Source organism: Pelobates fuscus, chromosome 3, assembly GCF_036172605.1.
Source record: "Pelobates fuscus isolate aPelFus1 chromosome 3, aPelFus1.pri, whole genome shotgun sequence".
Lineage (NCBI taxonomy): Eukaryota > Metazoa > Chordata > Amphibia > Anura > Pelobatidae > Pelobates > Pelobates fuscus.
In genome coordinates this window covers 285,402,389-285,422,912 of record NC_086319.1, presented here as the reverse complement: position 1 = coordinate 285,422,912, position 20,524 = coordinate 285,402,389, and the positions used below count along the sequence as shown (strand labels likewise).

General features: G+C 43.6%; 1 protein-coding gene across 1 annotated transcript; it reads left to right on the top strand.

The window, feature by feature from the left end:
* Positions 1 to 218: 218 nt before the first annotated feature.
* On the top strand, positions 219 to 20,363 carry SNRNP27 (small nuclear ribonucleoprotein U4/U6.U5 subunit 27). Its single transcript, XM_063445591.1, has 6 exons — positions 219 to 323; positions 1,235 to 1,352; positions 2,252 to 2,370; positions 9,714 to 9,793; positions 12,926 to 12,990; positions 19,831 to 20,363. The coding sequence occupies exons 1-6, from the start codon at positions 284 to 286 to the stop codon at positions 19,883 to 19,885; spliced, it is 477 nt and encodes a 158-aa protein (XP_063301661.1). The 5' UTR covers positions 219 to 283; the 3' UTR covers positions 19,886 to 20,363.
* The last annotated feature ends 161 nt before the right edge of the window (positions 20,364 to 20,524 follow it).

Genomic DNA, 20,524 nt, shown 5'->3' with positions numbered 1-20,524 from the left:
TAATGTCCCTTTTATGCAAAATGACACATGTATTTACACAGTGCCACTATACCAGCCATTCTCGATGGGTGCTTTACCATGATGGTTAATGACGTTAAATCACACGCCTATATAACCTATTTATAAGGAGACCATGCCGTAAGCCAACACAATCAGCACACCCTATATGCAGCTACATACACAGGCGGAACCTTGTTTACCGGAAGTGGTTCGCGACCGGGGCCGTATTAGTGATGCACTGTGCGTGGCACTTTCTCGCATTTCCTGTTTGTGAGCAGAAACAATGGTTCGGAGTCGCAGCCGGTCGCCGGAGAGACGGAGAGGTGAGTGTGATAGCGACCTCTCATGCAGAGGGAGATTGTGATTATGGAGGGAGGGAGGGAGGGAGAGTGAGTGAGTGAGTGCAGATGGAATCGCGGCCGCCATAGCTGACCCATGGCTGGACACTGCATGTGATGGAGTTTCATGGACATCACCAGCCATAGCAACTCTAAGGATTAATGGATCGTTCTCATTTTCGTAATTTTTCCAATTAAAATGACAAAGTAACATGTTATCAGGATGGTTTAGATAAAAAATAACTGCGGTTTATGGTACAAGCATTGATAAAAATAAATAACGAGGAACCAATCTAAATAGTGATTGAGCTGGGATCTGATAGTATAAATTCTATAATGGATTTAAATTATTTAGGCTATTTTATTAGGCGCATGACAAGTGACAGGTTTTTAACTACCTATGTAAAGCAGCTTGGTAAGGTAAAGAATTACTAGTGTTTATGATTAACAATGGCTTGTCCCCTTACCTGCATCTCTATGGGTTTTAATGGTCCGGTGACATGCTTCTGCATAAGTCGCCACTGTTGCCATCCGTTGGCTGAGGGTGTCAGATGACTGTCTAGTTCAATGGCCTATAACACCGCAATGTGCTGCGCTTCAAAGCAAAATGCACATACAGACTCCATTTCAAATCATTTAACTTTGCATTGATTCAGTGCTTTTCTATGGGGGGTTTAGAAGACGGTGGACATCTTCATGTAAAGCATAAGGACGTCCCGTTTCATTTCACAAAGTTTAACTCCAGGAAGCCACAAGAAACTGTGTTAACCCTGCAATGAAAACATTGTAGTCTTGCTAAAACTGTAATGTTTTAGATTACAGGATTAAGGGGACAGGGACACAGCACCAAGACAACTTCTATAAGATTTTTTTATTTATTTTTTTCCTCTGTTAAGAGCGTAGGCGTTCGCGATCTACTTCCAGGGAACGTGAGAGGAGGGCGCGGCGAGAGCGCTCCAGGTCCCGGGAGAGGCGTAGAAGTCGCTCACGTTCCCCACACAGACGTCGTTCAAGGTAAACAAGTTATTTACATTATGCAGTAAAGGAACACTCCAGACTCTTACAAGTTGTGCAAAAAAATAATAATAATACTGAGTGATATAAAAACTACCCCACAATTCTTTTACAAGTTAGAAGTGTTGTAATGCTTATAGGAACACTATAGCCACCAAAACAACTGTAGCTTAATAAAGCAGTTTTTGTGTTTTAGATCGTGCCTCTGAAGTTTCACTGCTCAGTTCACTTCTATTTAGGAATGAACTCACTTTTGTTTTCTGTTTATGCAGCCCTAACCACATCTCCTTTGGTTATAACTGACACAGCCTGCCTGAAAATAAAATGGTTTCATTTTCAATCAGGTGTAACTTAAAGTTTTTATATTCTGCTCTGTAAATTGAACTTGAATTACATACAGGAATTTCCTGCAGGTTCTAGCCAGGTATTAACCGTGAAGGAGATAAATGATAAATTAAACAGATTTTGTAATAGTGTAAAGATTAGATGACTCTTTACAGGAAGGCTGTGCCTTACGTTGCATAAACAAAGTGATTTAACCCTTAAGTGGCAGGGAACTGACTATTAAGACTGCAGGGGCATGATCTTTACATCAAAACTGCTCTATATTTGTGTTCAAATTTTGGTTACATGTGATGCCATGGCTTTTTGGGAGTTCAAGTTCAGCTTTTTTTAATTCTACAAAAGAAAACATACAACCGAAAATGTAACCCTTTCTGTGCCCATAAAAGTTTGCTTATGTGATATCAGTAGTGAGAGCACATCAAAATCCTGTAACAGTATATGATTACGAATTGTTAATGCCATTTTCTTACGCTGACTGAAGCCACTACAAAAATCTAGATTTTTATGTTCCTCTCCCCCGAACATCTATAATGCTTGTAATATGTGGATTTCAGGTCTCCCCGCAGGCCCAGGTCTTCCTCACTATCCCCTTTAAGACTTAAGGATAGGCGTGATGAAGAAAAGAAGGAACTTAAAGAAGGCAAAGGGGCAACCAAGGAACGGGAAATGACTGGTAGGCTACTCTTACTTTATATATGCATACAGCATGTGTCCTCCCTGAAAAAATAGTATTTCATAAAGATAGAATCATTATGAATTACTCATTTTGACTGTGTTGGCATTTTACTGAAATACAAAGATTTACTGAGACAAAGTTGGGACTACTTTGTCTATGTTTAACCCTTGGGTCGCAGGTTCAAATCCCGACAGGGTTGACTCAGCCCTTCATCCTTCTGAGGTAGATAAAATGAGTACCATTAAATTGGGTAATCGTAAAAAAACCTGGATGTTGGGCTATGGCTACATCCCCAGGATGTACTTGAAAACCAGAGTACCGTATATACTCGAGTATAAGCCGAGTTTCCTGGCTAATCATGGCAGCATCACTTATGGGTAGCTCCTCCCTTAGCAGTCACAGGACAGGAATTAATTAGATTAATTAATTAGACTGATAGGTATAAAGAGTCCCTCCTCCCCTTACACCACAGTATTTTTTCCTGTCCTTAGCAAGTTCTACAGGACTTTTAACCTTTTCTTTTATGGCCACCTTCCTGCGTTTGTTGTGGGTTCGTTCCAAATGAAGTTCAGCCTCTCTTCATTTGAAGGCCCCAGTAAACAGCCTGCATGGGCAGGACTAACTGGGTCAGGTTCTGTGTAAGTACTGAACCGCTGCGTGGGATTTAGGTGTTCTGAGGGAGACACTGGATTTCTATTTGCCTGATGGGGTTGGTCTTCCTTAAAAATTCCCCTTGTTATCAGCTTGCCCCTCTTAATTGGGGTCCAAAATATCCCCCCCCTGCACCTATTTCTGGCAGTTCTTGGGATCCATACTATGGGGCCCTGGAGTGCTCCTACCTGTTGCTTGTCCGGTTTCATGTGGGGTCTCTTGGATTGTTGGCTATGCCTTCTGGCCAATGGGGCTATTCCCCGACTGCCTGTGGCTTCCTGGGGGTTCGGGCATCGCAGGCTGGGACTCGGTTTGCTTTCCAGCATCAGGCTGGTGCTCGCGGCCGGATCCGGCGAACCCGGAAGTGATTTTCATTGGCCGCGAGCGTTTGGAACGCACAGCGTGCGTTCCAGCGGTCTGCGCATGCGCGGACCGGATGGTTTTTCCCGGCTCTATTTAAACAGGCAGATTCTGCCTGTCTGATCGTGCGCTGCATCAGCTGTTCGGAGATCTCGTTCCTGACTCCCCTGCAGTTCACCCTTTGCTGTTTCTTGGCTGCCTGGAGGTCTTTGTGTCATTATAAGGTAGGATTCCTGATTATTCTTGTTGGAGGTTGTTTTAATTTCTCTTGCTGGTAAGTCTGCTCTGACCTTTTGATTAGGATTGTGTGTTGAATTTCCCTTTGGTTCTTCCTTGTAGTATGGATTCCCCCTCTGCCTCTGCAAGATCCCTCTCTAGAAAACATAGGTGAGCCATTCAATTTTTTCTATTGGGGGGTTGTTGTTAAAAAGAGTGCCTAACTAAGCCTGTAATATATGTCATATATGGCTTTATTTCAGCCCCAGCAAGCATCTGGATTCCCCAGCGAGGAAATCAAGGGAAAAGTCCAATAAATGCATTAATTGCTCATCACCTGCTCCGCCTGGAAGGAACCTCTGCAGGGAATGCTTGTCGGAAGCGGCTAATGTCCCCAGTAAGACTTCACCGCAGGATGATCTTAAGCTCTGGATTTCCCGTGCAATTGCTGAGGGTTTTAAGTCTACCACGGGATGTGGTGGCCCTCCTAAGAGACGCAGAGCGGAACCTCAGTCTTCCAGCTCTGAGGAGGATCCGGACCTGTGGGAGGTCTCTGATGAGGGGGAGGAGGAGGCGGACTATGTCTCCAGGTCTCTGGACTCTAAATCTGTGGATCGGCTTATTAACCTCCTCAGAGACACTCTTAGCCTCACGGAAGAAAAGTCTGAATTGAAAGAGGCTGACAGGTTTTTTGAGGATCTGAAACCTAATAGACCGACGTTCCCTGTGCATTCCTCTATAAAGGACATGATCCTTCAGGAGTGGAATAAGCCGGAGAGGAAGTCCACCTTGAAAAACAAATTCACTAGGACTTATCCTTATTCTGCCGTGGACTGCTGCCTTTGGAATTCGGTTCCCAAGATTGATGCCGCAGTGATCCATATGGCTAAAAAGACCACGCTTCCTATAGACTCCATGGCATACTTAAGAGAACCTATGGAAAAGCGTATGGATGGTGACCTGATTAAAGCCTATCTGGCGCTAGGCTCCGCCCTTCATCCGGCAGTGGCGCTGACCACTCTCTCCAGGGCCTTGCGAGTTTGGCTCGCTAATTTGGAGGAAGATATTGACCAAGGTGTCCGTAGAGAACATCTCCTGGGAAGTCTCAAGGATTTGAGCCTTGCCACTGAATTTTGCTCTGAAGCCTCCCTGGACATCACTCGCATGATTGCCAAAGGTATGGCCCTATCGGTGGCCTCCAGAAGGGCTTTGTGGCTTCATTCCTGGGGGGCGGACTATGCCTCCAAGGCGTCCTTGTGTGGTCTACCGTTCCAAGGGGACCTCCTGTTTGGTAAGATCCTGGAGGATGCCATTCAGAAAGCGGCTGATGGGAAAAAAGCGTTTCTTCCACAAGTCAGCAGAAAGGGTTTTTCCTCCTCCTGGAAAACCAGGCGATTTAAGGATCGGTCCTTTCGGGACAGTAGAAGCTACAAGCCCGGAAGGGAGTATTCCAGGAACTCTTCGTGGAAGTCCTTCTCTCACTCCTCTTCCAATAAGGCTTCCAGAGGTAGAGGTGCCAGGACCTCCGGGAAGACCTTCTGAAGGTCCTCGGGCCCATCCGGGTACGGTGGGTGGAAGACTGCAGTTCTTTTACCCGGTGTGGGCCGCAAATGTCACAGACGAGTGGGTCACCTCAATCATAAAAGAAGGCTACAGGATAGAATTTTCCTCTCGTCCACGTGCTGCCCATTTCAGAAAATCAGAAGTGTCAGAAGGTGTCAAACGAAGGGCCATGAGGACTTGCATTTCCACTCTGTTGGGACAGAAGGTGTTGGAGGAAGTCCCTTCTCACGAAAGATTCCAGGGGATGTATTCCACTGTGTTTTTGGCCCCAAAGCCCCAGGGAAAGTGGCGTCTCATCCTGAACCTAAAAGGAGTGAACGCCTTTCTAGACGTAAGGACTTTCAAAATGGAATCCTTACAGACTATCCTAAAGTGCGTAAAACCAGGAGATTGGATGACCTCCATAGACTTAAAAGACGCCTACTACCAAATCCCTGTAAACAGCAACCACATGCAGTTCCTTCGATTCTGGGCCTTAGGAAGACATTTCCAATTCCGAGGACTTCCGTTTGGTCTCAGCTTAGCGCCAAGGACTTTCTCGAAGGTCCTTGTCTCTCTGATTGCCGTCATAAGGATGAGAGGTATCGAGATATTCCATTACCTGGACGACATACTCATCGTAGGGCCTTCGCAGGGAATAGTGGAGCATCATACATTAATGGCAATGAACATCCTGCAAGATCACGGGTGGCTTCTCAACATAGAAAAAAGCTCCCTGATTCCGTCTCAGACCATCGTGTTCCTCGGAGCAGTGATAAATACCATTTCTGCTCATGTGTTTTTGTCTCCGGAGAGGGTCCTGAAGCTACAAGACAAGGTCAAGAAGCTCCAGGTTCTCGAGAAGGCCTCGGCAAGGGAAGTCATGAGTCTCCTGGGTTCTTTGACATCTACGATAGGTTTGGTGAAGTGGGCCCAATGGAAGTTTCGACCGGTACAGAGTTGTTTTCTTCTCCAGTTCGACAGAGAAAAAACGGATTGGGATCAGGAAATTTCTCTGCCCCTGCCAATAAGAAGAGAGTTGGACTGGTGGAGGAACGGGAAGAACCTAGCAAAGGGTTTTCCTTTAGAAGAACCTCCGTGGACCGTCATTACGACGGATGCCAGTTCTTCTGGTTGGGGTGCCCACCTCGATTCCTCATGGACTCAGGGGTGGTGGACTCGAGAAGAATGTCGGCTCCACTCGAACCTAAGAGAACTGCGAGCTGTTTCCAAGGCCATTCAAGTGTTCCTTCCAGAGATCAGGAGTTCATGGGTGTTGATCAAGACGGACAACCGAGCCTCTTATATAAACAACCAGGGAGGCACAAGGAGCAAGCAGCTCTTAAAAGAGCTGGCTCCTCTAATGGTGATGGCCATGACCTATCTCCAGGGACTGAAGGCTATCTATCTTCCAGGCTCGGAGAACGTAGCGGCGGATTTTCTCAGCAGGTCGGAAATTCTCCCGGGAGAATGGAAACTTCACCAGTCAGTTTTCGCTTGGATCACCCGTCGGTGGGGCATGCCCCAGATCGACCTGATGGCCTCGTTCAGGAATCGCCAGGTGGAGAATTACTACTCCCTCCACCCAGAGAGTCAGGCACTGGGCCAGGATGCTCTATCTCTTCCTTGGTCGTTCGATCTGGGGTATGCGTTCCCTCCCCTACCCATGATACCCAGATTCCTGAGAAAAGTTTGGGCAGAAGGAAAAACCGTTATTGCCGTAATCCCGATTTGGCCTCGAAGGCCGTGGTTTCCCCTACTGTCAACGCTGAGCCAGGAACAGCCTCGGCCCCTGCCTATATTGAAGGATCTGCTAACACAGGGTCCAATATCCCATCCTCATCCGGAACGCCTCAAATTGGGGGTGTGGGTCTTGAAAAAGAAAGACTTCAACAATTAGGCCTTTCAGAAGCAGTGGTCAATACTCTCTTACACTCAAGGAAGGCTTCTACGTCTTCATGCTACCATAGAATCTGGGATGTGTTTCAGGAATGGGCTTCGGCCAAGCAAGTTGACTTCATACGCCCTCGCAACACTGACATCTTGGAGTTCCTGCAGGAAGGTCTGGATAAGGGTCTTAGCATCAGCACTCTTAAAGTTCAGTCTTCGGCCCTGTCAGCTTTGTGCAACACCTCTTGGTCATCAGACCCATTGATCTCCAGATTCCTCAAGGCAGCTTTCAAGTTGAGACCGCCCTCGAGATCCACTACCCCTCCTTGGGACCTTCCGCTTGTTCTTGACTACCTGTCTGAGGATCTATTCGTTCCTCTTGAGAATTTGGATGCTGTCCTCCTAACTTACAAAACATTGTTCTTAGTAGCAATTACTTCCGCTAGGAGAATTTCAGAGATCAAGGCCTTCTCCACCTTGCCTTCTTGTCTCCAATTCTACCACAATAGGGTGTGCCTGAAACCTAATCCAGCATTTCTGCCTAAAGTGGTCTCTCGTTTCCATCTATCTCAAGAAGTGGTCCTGCCATCCTTCTATCCCAATCCTTCTTCACCAGAGGAGATCAAGTGGCATCGTTTGGATGTTATGGACTGCCTGTCTGTGTACCTTGAAAGTTCTGCTCCTTACAGAAAAACTCACCAGCTTTTCGTTTTGCCTTCAGGAGCCAGGAGAGGTGAGGCAGCCTCTCTATCTACATTAAAGCGTTGGATTGCTCTTGTAATCAGAAAGGCTTATCTCAATAAAGATCGCTCTCCTCCGCTGAAGATCAAGGCTCATTCAACCAGAGCATTGTCAACTTCCTGGGCTAATTGGGCAGAGGTTCCATACGATGACATTTGCAAGGCAGCCACCTGGTCTTCCCCGATGACGTTCATGAAACACTACAAACTTGATGTGGATGCTCCTTCCACCTCATTTGGGAAGAGTGTCTTGTCTACGGTTTCTTTGTCCCGTTGATATTAAATTCAGTCATAGCATATTGATTTGTTCTGTGTGTTTTATCATAATTTTATTCCCACCCTAATTTTGTGAGCTTGGGTATTACCCATAAGTGATGCTGCCATGATTAGCCAGGAATAGAGAAAATTTATGCCAAACTTACCGTAATTTTCTTTTCCTGGCTATTTCTCATGGCAGCATCAGGGTTCCCGCCCATTTTTATTTTCAGCTTTATAATTGGACTGTGGTGTAAGGGGAGGAGGGACTCTTTATACCTATCAGTCTAATTAATTAATCTAATTAATTCCTGTCCTGTGACTGCTAAGGGAGGAGCTACCCATAAGTGATGCTGCCATGAGAAATAGCCAGGAAAAGAAAATTACGGTAAGTTTGGCATAAATTTTCTCTATTTTCAGCCCATTTTTTGGGCTGAAAAACCCCAACTCGGCTTATACTCGAGTCAAGGTCTGTATTATGGCAATTTGCATTGCCATAATACAGACTGGGGGAGAGGGGGGCTGGCAGAGAGCGTTACTTACCTGTTCTGCAGCTCCTGTCAGCTCTCTCCTCTTCCGCGCCGTCCGTTCAGCACCTCGGTCAGCTCCCAGTGTAAATCTCGCGAGGGGGGATAAGGACCACTATGGGAGGGAGGGGGGGAGAAAAGGAACACTATGGGAGGGAGGGGGGGATAAGGACCACTATGGGAGGGAGGGAGGGGGGGGATAAGGACCACTATGGGAGGGAGGGGGATAAGGACCACTATGGGAGGGAGGGGGATAAGGACCACTATGGGAGGGAGGGAGGGGGATAAGGACCACTATGGGAGGGAGGGGGGGGATAAGGACCACTATGGGAGGGAGGGGGGGGATAAGGACCACTAGGGGAGGGAGGGGGGGATAAGGACCACTAGGGGAGGAGGAGGGGAGGTCAGGACATATGGGGGGGGGGGGGGGGGGGGCAAATATCCTTGCACCGGCCCTGCACACACTGCACTCATACACACACACTGCACTCATACACACACACTGCACTCATACACACACACTGCACTCATACACACACACTGCACTCACACACACACACTGCACTCACACACACACACTGCATTCATACACACACACACTGCACTCATACACACGCTGCACTCATACGCACACACTGCATTCTTTATACACACACTGTAAATAAATATTCAATTAATATATTTTTTTTAGGATCTAATTTTATTTCGAAATTTACCAGTAGCTGCTGCATTTCCCACCCTAGTCTTATACTCGAGTCAATAAGTTTTCCCAGTTTTTTGGGGTAAAATTAGGGGCCTCGGCTTATATTCGGGTCGGCTTATACTCGAGTATATACGGTAATCTGAATGTACCTTTCCTGGTTAAATACTTTATTTTGTATCTCGTCCCCCTGGCTATCTTTGACCCTGGGCCAGAGAGTCAATTCCACAAAGGACAAGAACAGGTAAGTAAATCTCACCTTTATCTGCCCCCCACCAGCAATGTCATTGTCGGGGGTCTTTGCAAATTTGTCAAAGTCCCCAGATGGTAACAGTGCCACTTAAAGATTATTTTTGCATTCTGTTTTTGAGAAACATTTGTAGTCATTTAATGTTATGGCCTGGTGCAAGTGAATAAATGATTTACTTAATTTTTTTTTTTTTTTATTACTTTTTGCAGAGGAAGATCTTGAGGGGAAAACAGAAGAGGAGATTGAAATGATGAAACTAATGGGGTTTGATTCATTTGACACCACCAAGGTAACTCATACAATGTCCATAAAGGTGTAAAGCCAATGTTATGCCTCTTATAGCATGTATTTACTATTTCTTCTTCATTAACACCTGAGTGTTGCAAACAATTCTTACTTTACTTGGCTATGGCTTTCATTAAAGGGAAACTATAGGCTAGGAATACAAAATTGTATTCCTTGCCTATAATGCCCCCATCACTCGCGCCCTACTCTCCCCTCAGCGAAAAATCAGGCTCTGCCTTCGCTCTTCTTACCCTGCCATCGGTGACCTAATGCAGCAAGTATCGCAATTACATTAGGACAACCTCATAGGAAAGCATTGCATTCAGTGTCATTGATGCGACCAAAAGCTGTAACCCTGCTAGGTAATTATTGCAGTTTCTCAATAACCACAATAATTACAATTGCAGGGTTAAGGGGATCAAAATCGCATCCACCCCAAAACAATTTAAACTTCTTGTACCTTTTTAAAAGCAGGGAGTGAGATGACCCTTTTCATCAAATTTACAGGCATTTACCAATAATTAGGTGCTTCTGGCAGATAACTTGTTTTTCTCTACAATCTAGTTAACTAGAGCATAAATGTGGGTGAGAGAGGCTTAAAGGACTAAATTTCATATTGCAAATACATGAAAATGTTTGTTTATGCTCGATTTGGTTGTTGAAGGGATTAATTAAGCTGATTTAGTGCAGTCTGGCACAAACGGTACAACTCTCAGTGGAAAAGATGGATAAACTACAAATCCTATAAACACACACTCTACTAAGCTTATGGCATATACTTTTGTTTTCCTTACAAAGTTATAGGGCACCAGGATTATTTGAGTCGTCTAGTAGCATACCGTATATACTCGAGTATAAGCCGAGTTTTTCAGCCCATTTTTTGGGCTGAAAAACCCCAACTCGGCTTATACTCGAGTCAGAGTCTGTATTATGGCAATTTGCATTGCCATAATACAGACTGGGGGGAGAGGGGGTCTGGCAGAGCTGTACTTACCTGTTCTGCAGCTCCTGTCAGCTCTCTCCTCCTCCGCGCCGTCCGTTCAGCACCTCGGTCAGCTCCCAGTGTAAGTCTCGCGAGAGCCGCGGCTCTCGCGAGACTTACAGTGTGAGCTGATAGAAGGAGCTGCACGGACGGCGCAGAGGAGGAGAGAGCTGACAGGAGCTGCAGAACAGGTAAGTACAGCTCTGCCAGCCCCCCTCTCCCCCCCACTGAACTGCCACTGGACCACCAGGGAAGGAGAGCCCCCCTCCCTGCCATGTATCAAGCAGGGAGGGGGGACGAAAAAAAAATAAAATAAGAAATAATAATAAAAAAAAAAAAATAATAATAATAAAAAAAAAAATTAAAAAAAAGGGGGTATAAGGACCACTGTGGGAGGGGGAGGGGGGGGTATAAGGACCACTATGGGAGGGAGGGGGTGGGATAAGGACCACTATGGGAGGGAGGGGGGTATAAGGACCGCTATGGGAGGGAGGGGGGGGATAAGGACCACTATGGGAGGGAGGGGGGGGATAAGGACCACTATGGGAGGGAAGGGGGGGATAAGGACCGCTATGGGAGGGAGGGGGGGGATAAGGACCGCTATGGGAGGGAGGGGGGGGATAAGGACCACTATGGGAGGGAGGGGGGGGATAAGGACCACTATGGGAGGGAGGGGGGGGATAAGGACCACTATGGGAGGGAGGGGGGGGATAAGGACCACTATGGGAGGGAAGGGGGGGATAAGGACCACTATGGGAGGGAGGGGGGGGATAAGGACCACTATGGGAGGGAGGGGGGGATAAGGACCACTATACCACTATGGAAGGGAGGGGGGATAAGGACCACTATCGGAGGCAGGGGGGTGGGATAAGGACCACTATGGGAGGGAGGGGGGGAGAAAAGGAACACTATGGGAGGGAGGGGGGATATGGACCACTATGGGAGGAAGGGAGGGGGGGATAAGGACCACTAGGGGAGGGAGGGGGGGGATAAGGACCACTAGGAGAGGGAGGGGGGGGATAAGGACCACTAGGGGAGGGAGGGGGGGGATAAGGACCACTAGGGGAGGGAGGGGGGGATAAGGACCACTAGGGGAGGGAGGGGGGGATAAGGACCACTAGGGGAGGGAGGGGGGGATAAGGACCACTAGGGGAGGGGAGGGGGGGATAAGGACCACTAGGGGAGGGGAGGGGGAAGTAAGGACCACTAGGGGAGGGGTGAGTCAGGACCACTGGGGGAGGGGGGTGAAGGAACACGGGGGTGGGGAGGTAAGGACCACTGAGGGAGGAGGAGGGGAGGTCAGGACATATGGGGGGCCAAATATCCTTGCACCGGCCCTGCACACACTGCATTCATACACTGCATTCATACACACACTGCATTCATACACACACTGCACTCATACACACACACTGCACTCATACACACACACTGCACTCATACACACACACTGCACTCATACACACACACACTGCACTCACACACACACACGCTGCACTCATACACACACACGCTGCACTCATACACACACACGCTGCACTCATACACACACACGCTGCACTCATACACACACACGCTGCACTCATACACACACACGCTGCACTCATACAGACACTGCACTCATACACACACACGCTGCACTCATACGCACACACGCTGCACTCATACGCACACACGCTGCACTCATACGCACACACTGCATTCATTATACACACACTGTAAATAAATATTCAATTAATATATTTTTTTTAGGATCTAATTTTATTTAGAAATTTACCAGTAGCTGCTGCATTTCCCACCCTAGTCTTATACTCGAGTCAATAAGTTTTCCCAGTTTTTTTGGGGAAAAATTAGGGGCCTCGGCTTATATTCGGGTCGGCTTATACTCGAGTATATACGGTATATCTATTTTGTTTTAAATGTATCCCATTTAGTAACTAAAATGGCACATTGAAAAATGGCTTATTTTGTTTTGCCATATTTTAAAAATTCTTTCTCGACACATTTGTCTGTTTTGTGGGATCAGTCTGTCTTAGACCGACTCATTTGAAATTCAGTATAAATATTTGCTGAATATACACTTTTGTTTTTTTTCTGATTGTTATATGTATTTCAAAATGCTTTCTGCCCTTTGGGTTTTGTTTTTTTTTCCAGGGGAAGAAAGTTGATGGATCTGTTAACGCATATGCAATAAACGTATCTCAAAAGCGAAAATACAGGTATGACTGGAAACTATTTCACATAGCATATATCTTAGGAAATGTGATTCTCTACAATAAATGTTTAAACAAAGGGTGAAAAAGGAGTATATTAAGGGGTACATAAAAAAAAATCAAGACATCGTTGAAAACCTAGCTATAATCCAAATTTTAAGAAACCAGATAAAGCGTCACATGAAAAAAATGGTTAAAACAAGTTCTAAGTGTTATTTTTGTTGTTGTGTTGTTTTTTTTTGGTTTTTTTCTCTCTCCCAGTGAAGTCATTATGGTGCCACGAGGTCCCAGGTGCTGTCTTAAAGAGATTGTACACTTTACAAATATCATTTTTTTTTTTTTTTTAACTTTAATTTATAAATGGGCTGAAAGCATCCCCTGATGCTCTCTACAGGAGCACCCAGTATGAGGTTTACAGATTGAAGCCACGGACTATTGGCTTTAGGACCCGGACAGTGCACATCTTTGCATGTTTTGGGGTTAAACAGTTTTTTTTTGTAAATGGTTAAACCACCTAGGTTAGTTGGGGAATGTTTCTTTTCAGACATTCACAAGAACTCATCTGCTGTACAGCTATGGAATAGCAGATGATTCTTAAAGGGACACTATAGTCATCCAAACCACTTCATCTAAATGAAGTGGTTTGGTTGCCGTGTCTCTCTTTGTTTAACGCTGCAACTGAAAACATTGCAGTTCTGTAGGAATGGCAATGTTTACATTTTAGGGTTAAAGGGACACTTTAGTCACACAGACTACTTCAGCTCATGGAAGTGGTCTGGTTGGAGTGTCTCACTCTCACTTAGTTTTGCAATGTAAAGCATTGCAGTTTTATAGATCTGCACTAATTACATTGCCGTAGTTGGCTACCCCCCCCCCCCCCCCCTCTCCCCCCCCAATGGAGGGGCAGGCGGAACGCCGATCCAGAGCTGAGAGAGATCGGCGCTGGAATCGAAGGAGTAAACAAAGGTGTTTGGGTTTTTTTGGGGGTTTTTTTTTTTAACCTATTCCTTGCCTGGGCAAGGAGGATGCAAGGGAGTGGGGGGCCAGAGGGAACTATAATGTAAGGAATACAACTTTATATTCCTTACACTATAGAATCCCTTTAACATCCATCTACTGGCTGTCTGGCGGCCACCGGCAGCATTTCAGCTCCAATAACAGAGCTAAACTCAGCTATTCAATCAGATGGTCTTAATTTTGTCGACTATAATTTGAGATTTAGTAGACTAAAACAATTCAGATTAATAAAACTACAATGTCTTTTTAGTCAAAAGACTAAAACTAAATTGAAATTTGTTGCCAAAATGAACACTGCACAAAGGGGCTGGGGAAAAGAGCCAGGTAGAGACTTTAACTAAACCCATTAGATTTCAGCCGTGTCAACTAAAGTCTACTGGAGATTTGTCGACTAAAACTATTCAGATGACTAAAATACAGCTAAAAGTAAAATACATTTTTAGTTAAAAGACTATGACTAAAACTAAATTGAAATTTGCCACCAAAATTAACACTGGATCGTCGAGACTGGCACAGCAAGGGCTGAAAGTTAAGGAATACTCACCTTTCAAACCCTCATATGAGATAAAATTGTGGCTCATTCAGATCCGATATTGCAAAATCTGACGTTGTGAACAATGTCAGGATTTGGCTATCTGAATATCTACAGACAAATACAGTTGATTTTTGCAAATTTACACTTTGGTGACCCTGGATGTTTACATATTTCCTATATTTAACAAAATAAGTATTTTGTGACATGCATAAAATGAAATCTAGAAATCCATATCCTGCACCTGACAGTCAGCATAGATAAGGATGAAGAGAACAGGATAGATGGAACCTTGCCCTCTCCTTCTATGTGCTGTGCCAGGACTGAACTGTCAGCACATAACATGAAGGAAAACAATAATCTGCTACTTCAATAAAAATAAAGGATGATTAAATCCAGTCCTAAAGGACATGTCATGCACAACTAAAGTCATTTTAATTTCATCCATGCATTGTTCAATAGCTAGCAAATGTATGTTAGAAATAGGGATGCACCGAAACGAAAATTTTGGGCCGGAACCAAAAATTCAGGATGCCCTTGGCCGAAAAGCAAAAAAAGACACTTCCCCCCCCCCCCCAAATGATTTTTTTTAATTTGCATTTTATTATGTTTCAATGTAATAATGGGGGGGGGGGGGGGAGCAGGCACATTAAATGTTATGCATACAATCATTTGTTCGAGTATACATTCCATTTGTAGACACCTTGTACACCATAGTCACCCAGTCCATTTCAAGCTAACACATTGTATTAGTCACCTTAGTACCCTGTACTCTGTTGCTTGGCCACCAATGTCTACTCTCTCTCTAGGACCCTGTCTGCCCGGCAGTTGCCTTCTCTCTCTAGTATCCAAGCTCTCTGTTTAGGGACCTTCCTGTGTTGGTCTGTGGTGGTGCCATGGCTTGCATGCAGTCGCTTATGTTGGGGGTCTGGCGGGTGGAGATGACCTTAGGGCCAGGGTTGTCCGCTCTCCCAGGAGCGCCATAGTTACTATTAGACTTTTTAATGAATTTCATTAATCTAATTTCAAAAACTTCCCTTCTCTTTTAGTGCCTCCCCCCCATAATATTACTTTCCCCTCCCTCTTTTTTTGCGTTGTGTCCCTCCCCAGCCCCATAGTGTTCTTTTCTCCCCTGTCCCAGGTGCATTATTCTTGACTTTTCATGTTATTATTACTATCTTTCATTGTAATATATAATCATCTGAATTGTTAATGCAAGCATGTCTGTTAAACTATGCACTACAAAAATAAAAACCTTTTTTTTTTTTTTTTTTTTTTTTTTTTTTAAATTTCAACAAATTTGACCAGTTTTTTAGCGAAATTTCGGAGCATCCCTAGTTAGAAAATATTATTCTTTTTATGGTACTGACTGGACAGTACATCCGTGCAGGTCACAGACATTCCGTTTACTATGGGTAATAGCAATGGATTGGCTGTTGACAAATGACGTGTATAGAAAGATTCCATGGATTTGTCATGTTACATTTTGAAGCAGAATCCCTAAACTGGGGCCTGACCGCCATGCAGCATCTGACATGTTACCTCTTTCTGTATTGTTAACCATGGTCAAGCTAATGTGTCTCAACCATCTTGTATTTCTATCCATGCACTAAAAAATAAAGATAAAAAATCACATAAATGTGTATTAACCCCTTAAGACCGCAGGGCGTTCTATGCCGTCCTTAAGTCAGCGGCTCTAAACGCCGCAGGGCGGCATAGAACGTCTCTGCGATCTTATGTACTTATCGGGTCCCGGCGATCCCATGCCGGCAATCGCAGTATGGGGACTCGCCTGGGAGCCCAGAGAGTCCCCCTTCTTCCTCTTTGGCCCCTCTGGGTCATGTGATCGCAAGGTCACATAGACGGCATAGCCGTCCAAGGCATTGCCAGCAGGGGGAGTGCCTGTAATGACCGGTACTCCCCCTGCTGTCTGGGGAAAAAAAAAAAATGTTTAACCCCTTAAGGACCAAACTTCTGGAATAAAAGGGAATCATGACATGTCACACATGTCATGTGTCCTTAAGGGGTTAAACAGTGTAAAATTAAATGTATACTTAGATCCTATATATATTGTGTACCTAAATACACATACACTAAGTGTATTTTAATATTAATATATATATTCATATTAAAGTACACGTACAATGATATTGACTAAATATATAGAATTGTGTGTGTGTGTGTGTGTGTGTATATATATATATATATATATATATATATATATATATATTTATGTTAAAAATATATACGTGTAATTTCGTAAGTGTATTTTACAATTAATATATGATTATATATAATCTCTCAAAATACATGTAGAATGAAATAATATATATCTATAAGTGTATACGTATATATATATATACACCTAAATGTAAGTAAAAATAATATATATTATCAATTATTTATTTTGCCTTTCCCAAATGTATGCCACCACTAGATACACAATTATACGATACTTGGACTAACAATCCGCCTTATATACATCCGCCCTCCCCTCTTCTAAATAACTTCGGGGATGTCGGATGAGGTTAGGATGTTACATGTAGCCCTTATCGTATTATGATAGAGACTGACCTTTGATGTTTATGACAGAGACTGATCATAGAGGCTTATTAGCAGATATGAAATGGCCGACTAGATCCCGATGTGGGTATTGTATGCCTATACTCAGGCTTCTCTAAAACTGCTAAAGGTAACTTCCCTTAGGCGTATCTAAAAACCTAGACTCTGCTGGAATTGCTAAAGGGACATTCCTGTATGCAGCCAACCTATTCCCTACATCAAATAGATCAGTTTCCTCTAGTGGATTGATCGCCTTGTCCGGCGACTATGTCCGGGCGCATGCGCGAAAAATCGAACAATTACTTATAAACATAAAGTTCACGCGCATGCGCCGGTATCCAGATATGGACATGCGCATCTCCTCGAGCGGGCTGATTGCTCTGCTCGGAGACTAAGTCCCGGCGCATGCGCCCGCACAAGAGGATAAACACCCATGAAAGTATAAGTCCTCGCGCATGCGCCAATGACTAAACGGACATGCGCATACCGCCCGCTGTAATCAGTGCACTCGGCTGGCGGGCACTTTTGAATCCCACCTCCTACTTAACCGGTAGGTTTTTGGGTATTTAAAGGGAGGAAGGAGAGGCTGAATATGCACTACTTGCCCTTGAGAAAGGCGGTTAGACCGCCGACACGTGCGTTGGGCAGCTTGTTTCACGCTATTTTGATATGGCTTGATAATCTGATAACTTCTTTTTGTCGACTGTACTGACGGCTCGTGGGATACCTCGCAGTCTGAGGTACAAACTAGAGGGACTACTATCACTCTGAGTTAGGAGCAGTTATGGTAATTGATTCTCCTGTTTAGAACTGTCTAGACTCAGTCTCTCGTTCTCACCACTTTTGTTTCCTCTAATTTTTGATCTTGCTATTCTTTCGATTTATTTTCCTTTGGTTGCATCAGATATACCAGGTATTTTGACAATTGGCAATAGATAAGCATACCTTAGGACTTTCGGAAGTTATTACAGGGAGTCCAGACCTTGGTTCTCCCTAGGACTGTTTAAATTGAGTGTATCCCCCTCTTTTTTGCTGTCTCCTGGCCTAAATCAGTGACAGATAAGGTTCCATGGGACTTATCAGCAACTATGTTTCTTCACAATTGTAACTTTGTTCAGATGCTTCACACACTAGTTGCATCTCTGTGATTATTGTTGCTGCTTGTATCCCATAAGGTTCTCTGCCGCACTGTCTGGCCAATTTACATTTACAGTCGCCTCTTATCATCATTATTTTGCTTTTATCCTCACAGTTTGGGGTGATATAATAAATGTGTTTTTTTGATATTATTTTTTGATATAATTTGTTCTATTAAAGTCTTTGTTATTTTTGGTTTTACTGCTTTGATACTGATATTGGGGGTAGTGGTTGTGAGAGTAAGAACCCCGTTGTTTACGAGGAGCTTTTCTCACTCCCTTCCTTTTGTTGATAAAAATAATATATATATATTTATATTAATAATTTTACATAATTAGGTCATTTTATTAACTACAATTTGCAGGACCTGCCTGACAACCCAGGCTGAAAGTCTAGGGAATTTAATTTGCTATCACTGTATTTAACCCTGTAACTTTCTATGACACCCTAAAACCTGTACATGGGGGGTACTGTTTTACTCGGAAGACTTCGCTGAACACAAATATTAGTGTTTCAAAACAGTAAAATGTATTACACTGACTATATTGTTGTGATACGTTTAACTGTTTTGAAACACTAATATTTGTGTTCAGCGAGGTCGTATAACCGTACCCCTCATGTACAGGTTTTATGGTGTTTTCAAAATATAAGGCTTGCGTTTCAGTTTTTACACATTGAAATTTGTTAGGTTGGTTATGCTGCTTTTGAGACCGTACGGTAGCCCAGGAATGAGAATTACTCCAATGATAGCATACCATTTGCAATAGTAGACAACCCAGGATATTGCAAATGGGGTATGTCCAGTCTTTTTTAGTAGCCACGTAGTCACAAACACTGGCCAAAATTGGCGTTTAAATTCGTTTTTTTACATTTTCAAATATTAACACTAACTTTGGCCAGTGTTTGTGACCAAGTGACTACTAAAAAAGACTGGGCATACCCCATTTGCAATACCTTGGGTTGTCTACTATTGCAAATGGTATGCCATCATGGGGGTAATTCTCATTCCTGGGCTACCATACGGTCTTCAAGGCAATGTAACCAATCTGGTTGAATTTCAATGTGGAAAAAAAACTGAGAAATGTCATACGCTATGTTTGACCCTGTAACTTCCCAAAACACCATACTACCTGTACATAAGGGGTTCTGTTTTACACGTGAGACATCGCTGAATACAAATGTGTATTTTATTGCAGTAAAAGCAAACAGTATTTTGACATTCACAGTTAAAATGTCACATAGAACTAAGAAATAATTTTTGAAATCTTATTTTCTCCCATTTTTTTAATATTTTATTCATATTAAATTGTTCCATATCTAAATATTTGATGTTAAATGAAAGCCGTTTCCCCTGAATAAAATGATCTAGAAGTGTGCATTTAATATGAAAGAGGTGAATTACGGTTGGACAGACATATAGCGCAAATGCCAGGTTTGGTTTACGTTTTGTTTTGATTACAACTTGTACATTTGGCTGCGGTCTTAAATGCCCTCATCTCTAAGTATACATTTGATTATAGAAGGTGACTCACATGACCTATATCGAATATTCTAAATCTGTTAACCACAATTTTATGTCTGTTTTTTGTCCCATATAGGCAGTACATGAACAGAAAAGGAGGTTTCAACAGACCACTGGACTTCATTGCCTAATGTATAATACCTTGATTGCTTCAATATCCACTCTACACATTGTACTGTAGCGATTTAAAAAAAAAAAAAAGGACTAAAAGGCACAACTGTTTTCCAAACCTGTCAAGTCTTCCAGTCTGCTCCTTTTTTATTTATTTTTTTAATACTTGGCAGGAAAGTTGATCCACTAATTCTACTCAAAGACCTTTTCTGACTCTTCGTTTAGATTGCATTCAGTGGAATGGTTCATGGGCTTCTTGTGTTGTAAGTGAAGAGTTACCACGGCACCCAGATGTTTGTGAATCACTTTTAATAGAAATACATTTTACATAATCCAATAAGAAAGGACTCCTTCCCTGGGGTAATGTGTTTGAATTAAACTATTTAATTGCGGTCAGATGTAGATTGAAACCAGTACAATTTATTTCAGTTGTCCATTTTTCTAGTGTGTGTATATATTTTGTCTTATGATGAATAAAAGAAAATGTTACATGGTAAACTTTAGTTTTTGAAAACACAGAACACAACAGTGTTTGAGTCTTAACAGTGTGTTCATAAAGGTATTGGTAAAAATTGTATGGTTTTCTACATAATTTTTTAATATGAAATATCAGTGAATTTTCTTTGTAAAATCACGTTGGTAATGTTTCATCAATGGTT